Source organism: Micrasema longulum, unplaced genomic scaffold, assembly GCF_059751315.1.
Source record: "Micrasema longulum isolate JH-2025_06_02 unplaced genomic scaffold, ASM5975131v1 h1tg001185l, whole genome shotgun sequence".
NCBI lineage: Eukaryota > Metazoa > Arthropoda > Insecta > Trichoptera > Brachycentridae > Micrasema > Micrasema longulum.
Window position 1 is genome coordinate 60677 of NW_028278372.1, and position 16190 is coordinate 76866.

Genomic DNA, 16190 nt, shown 5'->3' on the forward strand with positions numbered 1-16190 from the left:
TTGTTGTCCTGTGGCTAGTGTCTCGGACTCACGAGCCAAAGGTCCGTGGCTCGAAACTCACTCTACCCCAACTTGATTCCCATTTTCTAAAAGTGAGTTATTTACAACTCGTTGAAAATGGCCCTCAATCATAAGAACGCAAATATTTCTTTATTTCAAAAAAAAAAACACTCATTAAATTATAATATGAGTTTGGATTTACTTTTTCTTCGCCTCTGTTTTTGTCAGTATTCATATTTTCCTGTCATATTTATTAGGATACAAACTGACGAACCATTTATTAGTCAACAATTTTTCCATCTTTATCGTCACAATTTCACATTATCCTGAGACCTACTCATTGTTTTCCTTCCCAGGGTTGCAATGACTGCGCCTACGGTGTTCCAGAATGTTCTAGAAGTTTTGAGAGTTTTCCAGAATTTTCTAGAATGTTCTAGAATTTTCCAAAGTTTTCCAGAAACGAACTCTCAGCATTCTATAAAGCTCACGCAGCTGCCACACTCCCCGGGAAGTTTGCCCTATGTCTTGTCCCTACCGGACTCGAAGTCCTTCCTCCTAATGACGGCGAAGTGCGTCATCTGGAAAGTGTTGGTCTTCTTGCAGCCTCGCTCCAGGGTACCAGTCATGGAGTAGCCCATGTTGAAGTCAGAAGAAGTGACATTTGAAGTCAGGTATAACTGAAACAAAAAAGGCAAATAAGACTATGGCAATTGTCAAAAGATTAAACCAAGGTTTCACAATATACATCGTGTAGAAAGATGATGTAAGGTCGGTCCATTTTTTCATAAGAAATGGAAATAAATAATCTCTCATGTTTTCAATTTATTCCTTGTAGGTATGCAGTTGACAAATTTGATTGATTTGTATTTTGGAAAATAGCGAAATGGTTATGTTTATATAAAATTATATTGGAGACAAATTTAAAATCAACCGTAAGAGAATATGTAGTGGAAATAATGGATATTTTACGAAAAATACAACTGCACGTCGGCGTCGGACTAAAATCGACAAAATCAAGGCTTAGTTGTCCTATTTTCCGCATCCCTAAAACTGAACCGATTTGGTTTTTTTTTTTAAAAAAGAGTCTAAGAATGAATTTTTCTGTGCTTCATTTATCAAAATTATTTATCATTTTTGTACCGTACGTCCAAAGACGGCAAGTAAAACTGGGTGTTTTGTAAACGTGCGAATCGAAGAATTATTTTTTCCAGAAGTACTTTGAATAAATAATGTTAGTTTATCCAGAGAATGCTCATTTTGAACATATAACTTTTAATATTTTACCGTTTTTGCTTGTATATGTAATTTTTAATACTTTTGAAATATAATTTGGGTTTTTTTATATTTTTTAGCTTGTAATATGTATATGTAATTTGATTAAGTTTTTAATATTTTTTTAACCTGTATTGGGTGCGCATATTTTGTTAATTTAAAAAAAACTTTTTTTATTCCTGGAATTTTTAACATTTGCACTCTCGTACTAGTTCAGTTTGTATATATACTTACAGGTAATTTTTAAACTTTTTATATTTTTAAATTTTTTTTTCTCAGATTGTATAATGTACACATCATTTTGAATTTATTTCCATACCTAGTATTATGTTTATTTTGTTATTTTTAAATATTTTTCATACCCCTTTAATTTGTAGAGAATCATAATTTTTATTCTGCTTTCGTAAATAATGTTGTAGTTTAAAATATAAAAACGTGTGTAAATAAATATTGTTATCTGCATGTCCTTAAATGATTTTTTAACAAAAACTCCTTGGGAATATTATTTGAATTATGTATAATATTTGTTTTCAATTTAATAAAAATAAAAAATAAACTTGGATGGGTTTTCGGCCCTTCCTTGCTCCCAAAAAAGCAATTTATCAAGAAAACAAAATAACAATCATAACAATCTACATTGAGTAAAAAAAACAGTTCACGAGTACCATAATCCAGGGAGAAAATACGGGGAAAATTTTGTATGAAGAAACGTTAGACCGCTCTCCCTCTTAAAAACACATGATAGTTTGACATGACGACATATAACATAATATTTATATAACCCTGACAGTTTTTTCAAAATTGGAAATAAAGTTTTTTTCTTAATGTTCGTTTTATTTTCACAAATATCGAAGAAAACCCAGACATTTTTCCCGTGTTTATGAAATATTTTGAATCATTTGATTTTTAAAATGATTTAAATAGCAATAACTAATTAAAAATTATTTAGTAGGTACGTTTTTTGTGAAGGCGAAAAATGATAATTTTTCTAATCTTTTATTCATAATGTTTCTTTTTAGACTTTTATGACCAGTTTGTTACAAAACAAAATATTTCTGCCAACGCAATTTTTGCCACCTCATTGGATACATAAATTATTGTAATTTATGAAAACGTATTATTTTCATCATGAAGTTACTAAGTGTAATCAAAAATGGCATTATTAAATATCTAAATATTTTTAGTTAAACAAACACTCTTAAACCAAAGTAGTCAATCTGTATAACAATTTCGAATATGTATTATTTAGTAACATTACTGTTTATTTGGATTGCGTAAATAAAAACAATTAAAGAATGGAATTAAGCATATATTAGGTACTTTTTGGTAAAATTTCTGAAAAAATAAATCGAGTGAAGATTTTATTAATAGTTATCAAATTCCAAAACTGCAATACAAAAGTTTGTATGTTTTGTTTGTATTTTATACAAGAAAACTTACCGACTATCGTAATTTTTTTAGTGTTTTTTTCTTGTGGTTTTTTTACACTACTACGTAGAACGTATCTACCATATAAGAAAAAGTTCCGCTATGTGTGCCTATATCTCAAATGTTAGTTGAGAAAATTAAATAAGTTTTATATTGCATACCCAAAATAAGGCTCTCGAAATTCAACCAAAATAATATTACTTTAAATTACATATTTGTCTGAAAAGGTTTGGTTCAAAGTTTACAGATAAATAAATGTTGCGTTTTTGTCAAACTGCGCAAAATAAGTCATTTTATTTGATTTTTTCATACGAACTCCACTGTCCATTTTGATGAAAACGCAACAATGTTTGAACTTTAAACTTATTTAAATTAACCTTTTTTATCCAACTGATCCATAGTTTAAAACAATCAAGTTTGTTAGTTAAATTTTCTTCCTGGAAGTTCATGTTAATTTATTGTAAAAATAAAAAAGAAGTGGTACTTAAGTCAATACATTTTTAATAAACAGTGACCTGTTTCATCGCTTTTACGACATCTTAAAGACTTGTCTCAAAAGGTCTCCAAAGCGATGTCTTAAATTGCATTTAATCTTTGTTTCCGCGTTGTTGCCTGAGTTCAAAAATATTACAACTCAAAAAAGTATAGTCTTAAATTATCGTTTACCATAATTTAAAAATAAGCAAGACTTAAATCTTTAACTTTAAAAACATCAAAATATGGAAGAATTGAAGGAATATGGATGTTCAAATAAAGGCAGAATAGTAAATGTTAAACAGTGTGTAAGGTGGCTACATAAACCAGCTAATGGTCAGAAGCCCCGTAAATGCCTAGACTTCTATGTTCCTTTCTATAAAATGTTCATCATATCTGTTATAATATGATATTTTAAAGATTTTTAAAGACCGACCGAATTTTCGGTTCTGTTTCGGATAATTTTAGCCAATAAAACGAGTTTTTTTTTACAACGAGCGGTTTTGGTTTCAGCCAAGAATTGGCCTGAAATTCGACTCAGCCGAAACCTGCGGTCAGGATGTTTCGGATTACGTTTGGCTCTAAAAGCTATATTTATAGCATAACAACGAACCTAAAAGCTCTTAAAACAAACAAATTTTCTTATTAAATTAATGTGTTTTATTTCATAGTGTATTTTATTAAACACATATGATAATGAACTCCTAAGTTTTAAAAACAAAAACGCGTAATTTTGAGCGTTCAAAGGTGAATTAATTTTTTTTTTAATAAGTTTTGGTTAAGGTTTAGGTTTCGGTTTTGGCCGAAACTAGAAAAGATGAAATTCGTTTTCGGTTTTGGTTGAAAAATTTGTTTCGGTCGGACACATGATTTCGGTGCGTTTAGTATGTATTTCAGGCATGTCCCAAATTAGGTTAAATGTTTCCCTCGGCACGGGACACTCCAGTGAGGAAACATTATATTTTATGTAAAAAAAAAATGATGAGAAAACTATGGAAGAAATAATAAATAAATACGTTCAAGATTACAATAAATATGCTGAGTTTGACATTTGTAATATGTCTGAAGAACTCATTTTTATTAAATATGTAATATTTATAAAAAAGATGGTTGAAGAAATCCATTATCATCAGCGAAAATTTGTTAAGTAAAATGAATCATAAATCAAAATAAATTTATTATATTCATTGATAAATAAATTACGCAGAAAACATTTATGGCGCCGTATCTCCACATTATGTAGCCCATAATATGGGATAATAATTCATGTCTCAGCTTTTATCCGAGATAAAAATAAATATGGAATACCCGACTGGAAATATTATTCTTAAACGATAGCCCCCTTCCATTTCGCAATATTATATAACATAAGAAAACCTAAAGAGGGAATACATAGCAACTTCCGCAAAAACCATCCCCTTTGCCGGTAAAATGCTTTACGTAAATATTCACACTAGACTAGACTTATGAATACTTTATGCAAAAATCTTCATTTTAGCGTCCTTGGTATGAAAATTATTTTGATTCAGTGAGGCGATTTGTAGGAAGAATAACGATTTAAAAAAAAAAAATCAAAAGTCAACAATCCAATACTAGGCTTAACGAAATCATGAATGAATTATGTCAATGGTGTCGAACAAGGAACTCCCTTGCTTAAGATGCAGTTTTTTCTTCGCCATTATTATTTCACGGAGCCTGTTATAATGTTTATCATATCTATTTATTTATTTTATTTTATTAATTCATGTTAATTTTTTAAAAATAAATTAAATAAAATTAATCAGGAAAATTAAAATTTATTGCTCCTGAAAATAACAACCCGTCCTTTGTAAAGATAAGCGTGATCAGTTATCATACGGTCACATAGCTTTTAGCCCAGAAAGCCTTTACGAAATTAGATTCATATGATTTTTTTGATAAATAAAAATCAGTAAAAAGGTTAGTTAAAAAAAGTCATTTCCAATATAGTTCTGCCAATCGAATAGGATTACTTCTAAGTGATGTACCGAGGAAACTGCATGCATTCATCTGTAATCCCCAAGTAATAAGCGGGAAACTCAACTCGGCAGTGGAAACAATTTTCCTCGTGGGCATTTTTCAACTTGTTTACGCTTAGACTGAAACGAATGAACCATACTGACTGGGAAAAATAAGTAAAATGATACTTAACCGGTTTTCTGGTGGCGCTCTCTTCATATGAAATTTAATTACCTAATCCGATAATTCACCGAAGCTCATTTTTTTGCAGGAAAAGTCTTCAAGCGAAATGATTTGCTAGGGATTATGAAAGCCACCACGCTTCTTAAAAATCTCATTAAATGAGACTGCCCGATTTTATGTTTTATGGTTTTTATTTAGAATGTCGAACATAGCGAATCATCGGATTGCCAATATAATTAAAATAATATCAATCAGGGTTTTTAACATTAATCTTTCTCGGGAATTTTGAACCCATGAAGCTTACATATTCAGGAAGTTTATATTATTAATCTAGAAATATAACAACAGCCTAAATAAGTGTTTGTTGATTCATCGCAAATAAAATGTCAAAAAAAATTCATGACATTCATTTGACAAATCACTTTGAAGACACAAGACATTTGGCGCCCCCTGTGACGTAGTTAGTGGTTAAGACGCTTGAGTCACAAACGGAAGATTCCACGTTTGATTCCCGGTGAAAAAACAAAAAAAATAAAAGTGATTTGTTTCAAGCCTGGGTGTTCTGTGATTCATATAGTTCATCACTGTTATTGGGCCTCCTAGTAAGTTCGCATGAGTAACCAAACCCGAAGGCACTCCATATTAGTGTTTAAATGCTCTAGAGTTATCAAACGTTTTCGGTATGCAGAAAATAATCATAATATATCCTTCGATAATCGCATATAAACGCAAAAAATTATGTTAGCAGATTTAATATAATATCTATCGTAGTGATAGTAAAACAACAACGGATATGCAAAAATGCGACTTTGACTTTTTTTTGTATTTATTCATAAAAAAGGTTTTACAAAGACCTATACTATAAAAGATATGTAATTTTTTCATTTTTTTAGATATATTTGGACCTCTGTATTTAGTAGCCTTACGCGTCATGTAAAAGGCTAAGGTACTCGGAAAAATTCGTGTTTTTTTATCGAGGAAATGAGATGTTCGATCACTAATTTTGGTTTATTACCTTTATGAATCCAATCACCATTAATGCAAAGTCCAAGAACAGTGGCGCGTGATAATTAATTTTAACGACAATGTGATCATCTGTTAAGGATATTCCATCTTTCCTGTATTTTGCTTCAAGATCATGGCGTTGTAAGCTGTGGGGCACTATATGAACAGAGGTTCGATACTCTGTGAAAAAATATCATCGCATGGACAATAGTCATCATTCCTTTATTTAAACCTATATAGATAACTTCTCATAGTTCAGTGTTCGGAAAAAATTGGGTCGTTTCGAATGTATTTTGGTGATGACGACGGAAGTTTGCTGCATCAGCCAGCGTTGGGAAAAACATTTGAGGGATTTTACCTGTAGAAGAAGCGCGGTAATGATCCTCCCAACGCTGCTGCGTATTTTGTTTTATACAGCGTTTAGCAAAGCTAAGGGAAAATTCTGAGAAGAAAAGTATCGTTCATTTAAAAGTTGCGGCTCTTGCTCGTTCATCCACTCTTTCATTCTACGATACCGGCATGTCCTCTTATCCAACATATTTGAATGATCATCCCTTTTATTTTTAGATGCTTAATTTTAATTTGAATATCTACAATTAATGGATTTACCGACCAGTTATAGCTTGAACGCCCGAACGACCATCTGATAATATTTTTGCAATAACCCATCTCTCTGGTTGTTTTTTTAATAACCATTCGAGAACCTCTCGTATTGCAAGTAGTTCAGCCTTAAAAATTTAGCAAAAATTGTCTAATTCAAATGTTCTGCCTGGTAATTCTTTATCACCCTCAAAAAGAACGAATGCCGCTCCCACTTTGCCGTCGAGCAGGCTACCATCCGTAAAGATTCTCGTTTCGTTGGGAGCATATACTTCGGTATTTTCTCCATATAATTATAAATATAAATAATTATAATAACTGTTTTTTTAAACGTATTGACGTTTTATGTAACCAATTTCATCTTACATCAAACATGGGTTTGAAATAAATTATTTTTTACCTTAAAATCAGGATCGATTTGCATTCTTTTGAAAGATCCTATGATGTATATGGCCCCTGTACCATTATCAACCATCTTTGCCCATGTACTATGCCTGAAACAATACAAATACATGATTTATTATGCAGACCTACAAAACATTACATCATATTGATCGTTAAAAGGTTGAGTAACAGGCGCCACTATTGGGTTGTGCATATATTCTACATTTTTCAGAAATTACAGCTGCTTTGTACGAGCCCACACCAATAGATATCGAAAGTAAATTTTACCGTTTACATAAAAACCTTCATTTTCAGCATTTTAAAAATCATTGAATTTATATTATACGTACTTGTATATCGAAAATTTCTATGAATTATCGTCGCGTCGTTCAAATTTTCATTAAAATATGTTTTAGGAATTTTATTATATTTATTATACCCCTCACACATACACACTCTCACACATTCCCTCACATATGTTATTCTCATCCTCACTAAGAATTATTAAAGATTAATTAAAGGATATTCTCATAGCATGTCATTGAGATACCTTTAACGTGTATTTTCAGATCGATGTTTTGAAACCGTTGAATGAATTCGAAAATAATATAGAGTTTTGTTTTTAATAGGAAAATAAAAGAAATAAATTTAAGATAACTGGCTTTCCTTCACACAAACGTATTCTTGTATTCCCTGGATTATACCACTAGAGTCGTAACTTTTTCACACACTATAGATATTCATCATGGGGGTTTCTCTGTTGTTTTTTTATTATTTTTTAATGTCTATTATGTGAGTTAGGACCATTCAAAAAGTGAAGTTTCATCTGCCGTTTTCGAACTTAAGATATACAAGTTTGAAAACTATTTTTGATAATCGCAAAAGATACTGACACAGAAAATTTCTTTAAAACAAAACGAGTCGCTTTAGTTTTAGGGTGCGCAAAACGTGACAGCAAAACGTCGATTCTGTCGTTTTTAGTCACTTAAAATTAGTCGGCCTCGTGGTGTAGTGGTCAGCGCGTTTAGCTTCCATGCAAGGGGTTTCGAATTCGATTCCTGACATGATTGACATGAAATATTTATTTAAAAAGCTGTTTTTACCCTAGAATATTTCATAGTTCCTGGACTGGTACCTGAAGCGTAATACTGATCATCGTACCATCATATTACAAAAAATATCAAGATACACTGCGATTGTTGAACCAATGCAGTGCTCTATGCGCCATAAGGTGCGAAAAGGGAATAATGATGATGATGAAAATTAGTTCGACGTACAGTTGTATTTTTCACCCAGTATCGGGAAGACATTTGCGAGACAGTGACAGAAAAGTAATGATCAATCACCTTTTTATTTAAACTCTCAACCACCGTCTATCTTATTAATATTTCTCTTACTTATTTTTTTTTATTTTTTTATTTTATTTTATTTAGAAAACATACAGTCATACAAAATCAGTATTAAAAACAACAATTTTTTAACATAAAAAGACCAATTAAGTTTTCATAAATTAAAAAGATATAAACATTAAATGTGACAAAAAATAAAAAATAAATAAGAATTTTAAGTGAAAAAAGGATAATTGTTGACATTTGCGTTTTCCATGGAGGTAATAAATTAAAATAAATAAAAATACCGAATGTACACTCCGAGCCATCCACGCACACACATGAACGCACATATAAAACATACACAAACATATACATTACATGCGGCACATATACATAGCATAAACCACTCGAGATGCACATTCAGCAACTATCCCAAATAATCGACCCCATGAAGAAATTTTCTGTACAAATGCAACGTGCAGTTAAAAATGTCTACATCAATACTAAGTCCGTTATAATTTCTACAGGTACGTCTAATGAATGAATTCGAGGTATAATTGTTTTTACAAGTTGGTACATAAAAAAGGGAATTTAATCTAGTATAGCGAAGAGGACAACGGAAACCAATATTTTGTAAAAGATACGGCGAATCAACTATGTTATTGAGAATTTTGAAAAGAAAAATTAAATCATCTAAGGCGCCTTTTTTGTAGTGATTCTATATTAAAATTGATCAAAGATGCGCCGTATTCATTTTCAATGTTACCAAAACGATATTCCAGGCTCCTTATAAATTTCTTTTGAATGTTTTCAATTTGATTAATATATACATTATATTGAGGGGACCATACTAATGAAGCAAATTCGAGTTGACTTCGCACATAAGTATAGTAAAGAAGTTTTAATGTATTTGGTGATGAGAATGGCTTGGAGATTCGTAAGATAAACCCTAGAAGTCTGTACGCCTTATCTACTATTGTATTTATGTGATCTCTAAATAAAAGCTTATCATCCATCAGTACACCCAAATCTCTCGCTTTCATTGAACGATTGACAATTTTCCCAGATAGTTTGTAGTCAAATAGTATACTTTTTTTCTTTCGAGTAAATGATATGACAAGACATTTATCAGAATTCAATAATAACTGATTGTCCTTGCAATAGCAACAGATTCTATCTAAGTCAGCTTGAAGAACTTCGCAATCATTTATTGAAGACACAATTTTAAATACTTTATTGTCATCAGCGTATAGCAAAAAATTTGAGTTTTGAATGCATAAACTTATATCATTGATATAAATAATAAAAAATAAGGGTCCAAGATGCGAACCTTGAGGGACACCTGATGGGATTGGTTAAAATGATGAATTAAATCCCTTGAGTGAGACCGATTGACTGCGGTTACTAATGTAGGAACATATCCAACGATACAGATTCCCCCGTATACCAATGTTCCAAAGCTTGCGAAGTAAGACCGAATGACTTATTTTATCGAAAGCCTTTGAATAATCCGTATATAAAACGTCTACCTGAAAACCTGCATCCATTGCATTCAAAACAATATCGGTAAATTCACAAAGATTTGATTCAACTGACCGTTTCTTATAGAATCCATGTTGATTGGGATTAATATGTGGTTTTATAACATCGAAGAGCTGATCGGTTACTATATTTTCAAGGATTTTAATAAAAATGGGAAGAAGAGAAATGGGTCGATAATTTACTACAAGACTCTTATTTCCTTTTTTATGCACAGGTGTAATATTTGCCTTTTTCCATATTTCAGGAAACGTGCCTTCCTTTATTGATAATTGAAAAAGATAAGTAAGAGGACGTGCAAGCTGTTTAATACATTTAGAAATAAAAAAAGGGTGTATGCCATCAAAGCCAGCACCTTTGCTGACTTTAAGTTTTTTGAGATATTTTGTTACCAATGACTCATTTATTTCTATGGCATTAAGATCAATTAAACTATTTTCTTCGGCAGGAACACTACAACTAGATGCATTAGTTTTCAAAAATTCAGAATGGAAATATTCCGCAAAAGCATTACAAATATTCTGACCGCCAATTACCAAATTATCTTTGTAGGACATTTGAAGAGGCACATCACACCCAGCTCGCTTGGACTTGACAAAAGACCAGAAAAGTTTAGGTTCTCGATTAATGTTATATTCAGCAGTTGTGATAAAATGTAGGTAACATTTCTTATTCGTGCGTTTTTGTCTTTCCCTCAGCAAAGAAAAAGTATGATAATCAGACGCTTGAGAGTACTTTTTCCATTTTTTGTGAATTTTTTTTTTTTCTGAAATTAACTTAATTAGCGGTCGAGTGTACCATGGAGGATATCGGCAATTATTATTTGTGAGACGCTTGGGAACAAAATTGTTTATAACTCCATTTAGAACAATGTAAAATTGCTGGGTTGCGTCTTCCATGTTCAGATTAGACAAAGTATCGAACCAATTAATATCATCTAAATGGGCACAAACATCATCGTAGTTTGCCTTATGAAATAAACGAACAAATCGTTGATTATCGGGAAGAATTTTAAATTGTAAATTGAGCAAAATTACAAGAGTCTTATGATGGGCGTCTTCCAGTGTTAATGGGGATACACATTCGGTGACTACGCAGTCAAAGTTGGAGATAACTAGATCTAGAATACGGCCACGAGTATTGGCATGCGAATTGAACTGGTAGAAGTTATTAAATGACATAAAATTACATAGAGACTTGCTAAGTGGATCATCCTTAGGATCGAGGGTGCAGTGAGTAAAACTGGAATTCGAAAGCCAGGCAGCATTAGATATATTGAAATCACCAATAATCAGGAAAATTTCATTGGGGGATGTTAAGAGTGTATCGGAAACTTTGTCAAAAAATTCGGATATCACTCGCAAATGTGAATTTCCATGAGGAAAGTAGGAACAGAACATATTTAAGGTTTTGTGATGTGTGAGTGTGTTTACTTTAATCCAAATAACTTCCGCCGTTAGGTCCCAAGAATCTACTACAGAACTACAAAACATTCTTTTGACAGCTATAAGCACGCCTCCACCGAGAGTCTGTTGTGTTTTCTCATAATCACGGTCTCTTCGAAATACGTTATATCTACTATCAAAAATTTCGCTATCACATAACTTTTATAAATTGGATGTTACATAACTTTATAAATTGGATGTTAACATACTTGTGTCCGTTTTTTCCAAACTTAAAAACGAGCTTCGATAGTAAAACAAAACGGTCAATTTAAATAAATATTCATTTTTTAATATTTTTTTTGCATTACAACAGGTCAGGAGGCTCAATTACAGTGGTGAATTACATCACAAAACACCGTGGCTTAAGAAAAATCACAATGAATTTTTTGTTCTCACCGGGAATCGAATCCGGAACCTTCTGTGTTTGACCACTACACCACGGACGACGATTTTTCAGATAAGTTAAGAAATAATTTATTCTCATTATTGGTGGACTCTTTTACTCCTTCAATTGAACGCGAAGAGAAGGTATCGAAAATACTCACGTCCATTCAATTTTTCGTTCTTAACATTCTTAAGGCTTGTAATGAAGTAAAATAATACATATAAGGTAATAGCAAATACTTAATCTTGTAGAACAGAAAATGTTATTTCAAATGAGTATTACCTTAACCATTATGTTCTACTTTTGGTGCTAATTTTTTAATTTAAAAAAAAGAACACAACTTATGTTAACACCTAATATATCCCTAGTCACTCTCACATGTGTTTTGTGTAAAAACGTCGTAAAATCATTTATGGCGTTTCAAGAAGTAAATAAATTTATAAATTCCGTTTTTGACATTTTTCATTATTTAAGGGGAAAAAAATATTTTAAAATGACGACTTTCTGTTGAATTTCTATCAAAAGGGCCCCGACCACACAAAGTCCTAGGAATTGATAGGTTTTGTTTAGCACTAAAGGGGCTGTTAGCGAGGAATGAGGCACCTGGTATTTCTAGTGCGACTACGGTCTAATTAAAATCAAACCTGACCCGCTGTAAAATCGGAGAAAACTTTGTATCCTAACCGTAAATCACGGATATTGCCCCCTTAAAGTCACTAGTGCTACAAACAACAAATGGTAACCATAAATCATGGGCCACAGATAAAAGAGAAATTGTGATTAGTAAGATTTCATTATTATAAAATGCGCGTCGCGGAAAATGAATGTTTTGAATCCTAAAATACGTAACAAATACGAACAAAGAATAGAGAATATGAGAGAAACAGAGTTTTTAGTTAATTCAAATTTATGTAGACAAGGATTGGATTTTACCTACTATGGGGTTATTAAGATCAACATATTTCAGTTGGGATGGAGAACATTTTAAAGTAGGTAATATGGAACTTTTGACATTTACAGGGCTATAACTCGTCGTTGGCTGGTTTAAATCACCATTTTACAAACTGTCATTTTAACACACATCATCTCCTTTCCACACGTAATGGTGCATAGGGCACTGCATTGATACACCAATCGCAGCGAATATTGATCATTTTTTTACATAGTTGAAAGATGATCAGTTTTTCGTTTCAGGTACCAGTCAATTTAATTAAATTCATTTATTAAAAATAATAATAAATACATTTCAAACTAAAATTCAAGCCGTACATTTTATAAATATTTTTGTTTTAAAACGAAAAATCATAATGTTCGGGCTTCAAATATTTATTTTACAGTTTATTCAAATTATTAATCTGAAGGTGAAACTCTTTGTATTATCAAACAATTAAAAAACGTATTACGCTTAAATTTTATCATAAGTTACCAAATAATACGAGTATAAAAAAAATAATTCTTTGGTACACTTGACTTTAAAGACTTTGACCGTAAAAAGTTAAGCGCGTATACACGCTTATTTGGTATGGTCGGTTCTTTGATCGCGGGAAAGAAGAGCGCGTGAACACGTTACAATACACAAAAGGTTTAACTAATCAATGGTAGATCATAAGCCATGCCATTGCCTGGAAATCCGTATTAGCCTCGCAATTATATTCATCATCTCTGTTGTAATATAAGTCAATTTGATTTAAACTGGTACCATAATTAAGAGCAATTTGGTTAGAAATACGTAATTCATACAGATTAGAATGAGGCCAACAGCGTAGGTCCTTGGGCCTTGGGTAAATACAGAATACATAATTAAAAGACAAATTCCTCAGTTCCCTTGAGAAAATTAAGGGAAGCTCCAGTATTTTATCACCAGCCATTTAATAGCTGTCACCCTCCACAAAGTAGAATTATTTATAAAACATTCAAATGAACGCTGTATTTGAACACAAATGAAACAGAATAAAGATGTTTTATTCAAATGGCATAAATCACGACGCGAGTCAATTAAAAATAGTATATAAAAACAATTCAAGAATATTTAAAATTTTGTATTTGAAGCACTAACCGTGTGTTTATTCACTTCTTAATCAGGGTATGCCTCACTTAAGGTGCCTAAAAAAAATATTTTTTTGAATTCACAAACCATTTTATAGAAAAAAATCATAATTTCAATAAAGGCATTGGATTCAAAGTTCTTCATGCAGAAAATATAATATTTCAATTAGACAACTTGATAATTTTTGAATTAAAAAAGTAATTCATAATAAGAAATAAATAACCAGATAAAAAATATTTCCTTTAGTCCACTCTTGCCTAGTTTCAAAGATCGTACCCATCTCACATTAAGCTTCCCACCTTTATAAGGCAAAAATACTTAATTTATTATCTCCATACCCAGCATTAATAAAATAAAATAGGATATAATTCATTAGTTAAGTATACTTCGATAAAGAATCTTGTGTAGCTTTGAAGTCGGTTGGTAGAAAAGAAAATGTTGTTAAAAACAAGGTTGTTTTTATTTATATTACTCAAACAATATTTACCTATTTATTTTTAGATAAACGGCAGTTGTGTATACTATTAGATTTTGCCCCCTAGTTTATCAAAATTGATAGATATCAAAATAGATCATTGGCCCGGCCCATTGGCCAGCTCTAGAAAATTCTGTGATTTCCATATTTTCCTCTCAAAAAATGAGCACAAAATATTATCTTTCTCGACGCAGCTTTAATGGGTCTTTAAATTTAATTAAAAAAAATATTTAACATACTATGACATACATTATGAAACCAGAGACAAAAAAGGGTAAGCCAACAAATTACCCCTATCTTGTACAATGATTTACCCGAAGAAACGAGAAATATATTTAATGATTTTAAATAAATGTTATTAAATATTTGTATTTAACCACTAACCGACTTTTCTATGTCTACCGGTTTTGAGATGTACCCGTCTCTTGCCAGGACACCAATTTTAAACCAACACGCAAACCAACATGCAAAACCCACTATACACCTTCACCGTAGTTGTTGCACAAAAATATAAAACCAACACGACATGCCTATTAATAAGCACATGCACTGATTAAATTATGAAAATATTATCTTGTTTGAGAATTAACGATAAAAGTAGAGGGGATGGAGGGAGGGGATAAGCTTAATAGAAATTAATTTTAATTAATTAATTAATTAATTACTGCATTCGGACTTCACTTCGAAAGAATTAAGAAAACTTGAAACCGGTAGACATAGAAAAGTCGGTAAGTGGTTATATACAAATATTTAATAGCATTTAGTAAAATGTTTGACCCCAAAGTTAATGCTTTAAATATTAATGATTTTAAATATTCACAATCTTTTAAAGAAATAATGTATGTTCTCAATTTTCGTGTAGGACCCTGCACCTATACTTATTTTAAACATAAACAATGTTTTAGTGTGAGTTACTTTAAAATTATTTAAAAAAATAACTCCAAATAGGTATTCGAATTCTTATACTTGATTTCTTTTGTGACTTGTCGAAGTCGAAGGTTCAGTAATTAAAGTTTTGTGTAGAATAGGAGCTGAACCTACTGAAAATACGTGCATTTAAATGCAAGATAAATTTGAGCTCGGAATCATTACATCCAGGAAGTGTGATTCGCGAGTGATTCGAAATGAGGAAAGTTTAGTTAGTTGTTTGAATGGGAGCTTTTTCTGTGGAGGGAGCTTCGCGGGTACAAGTTTAAATCCCGAAGATCATCTTTATCGCGCCCCTCTGAGGGGTTGAGCTTTTCGTAATTTCCTGTTTGTATTTCACAAAGGAATTAAACCCTCTGGCCTTTATGACGGGATTTCGGAAACTTAAATAAAGCAATACAGATTCCGTTGGAGCGTAAGGTGACCTTTTGTAAATTATTGAAAGAGATATTCAAAATTACAACGAATCGCGAATATTCTATTGTTCTCTGCATGAAAGATGTGCTATTATTTGTTTTATGTATTGTACCCTTTGAGTATGTAAATGACTTAATCCATGTCCGCTCCCTAGGTGGAGCGCATGGTTTTCACAAAATCTGTGCAGACCTCTCTCCTCTCAAGTAAGGTCCACGTCCCTTAGTTAAGACGTAAAAAGCCGACGAACTGTCAGCCATTGACGTCCAGAACCACAAGAATCGGGTACCTTGTAATGTGGCAA

General features: G+C 31.8%; 1 protein-coding gene across 1 annotated transcript in view; it reads right to left on the minus strand.

The window, feature by feature from the left end:
• Positions 1-518: 518 nt before the first annotated feature.
• LOC148276599 (uncharacterized) overlaps positions 519-16190 on the minus strand; it is a 128847-nt gene continuing 113175 nt past the window's right edge. Inside the window, exons 3-4 of the mRNA XM_088234046.1 lie at positions 7340-7433; positions 519-677 (exon numbers count right to left, since the gene is read on the minus strand). Coding sequence (XP_088090172.1) covers positions 519-677; positions 7340-7433 — 253 coding nt within the window. The remainder of the gene's footprint in view (positions 678-7339; positions 7434-16190) is intronic.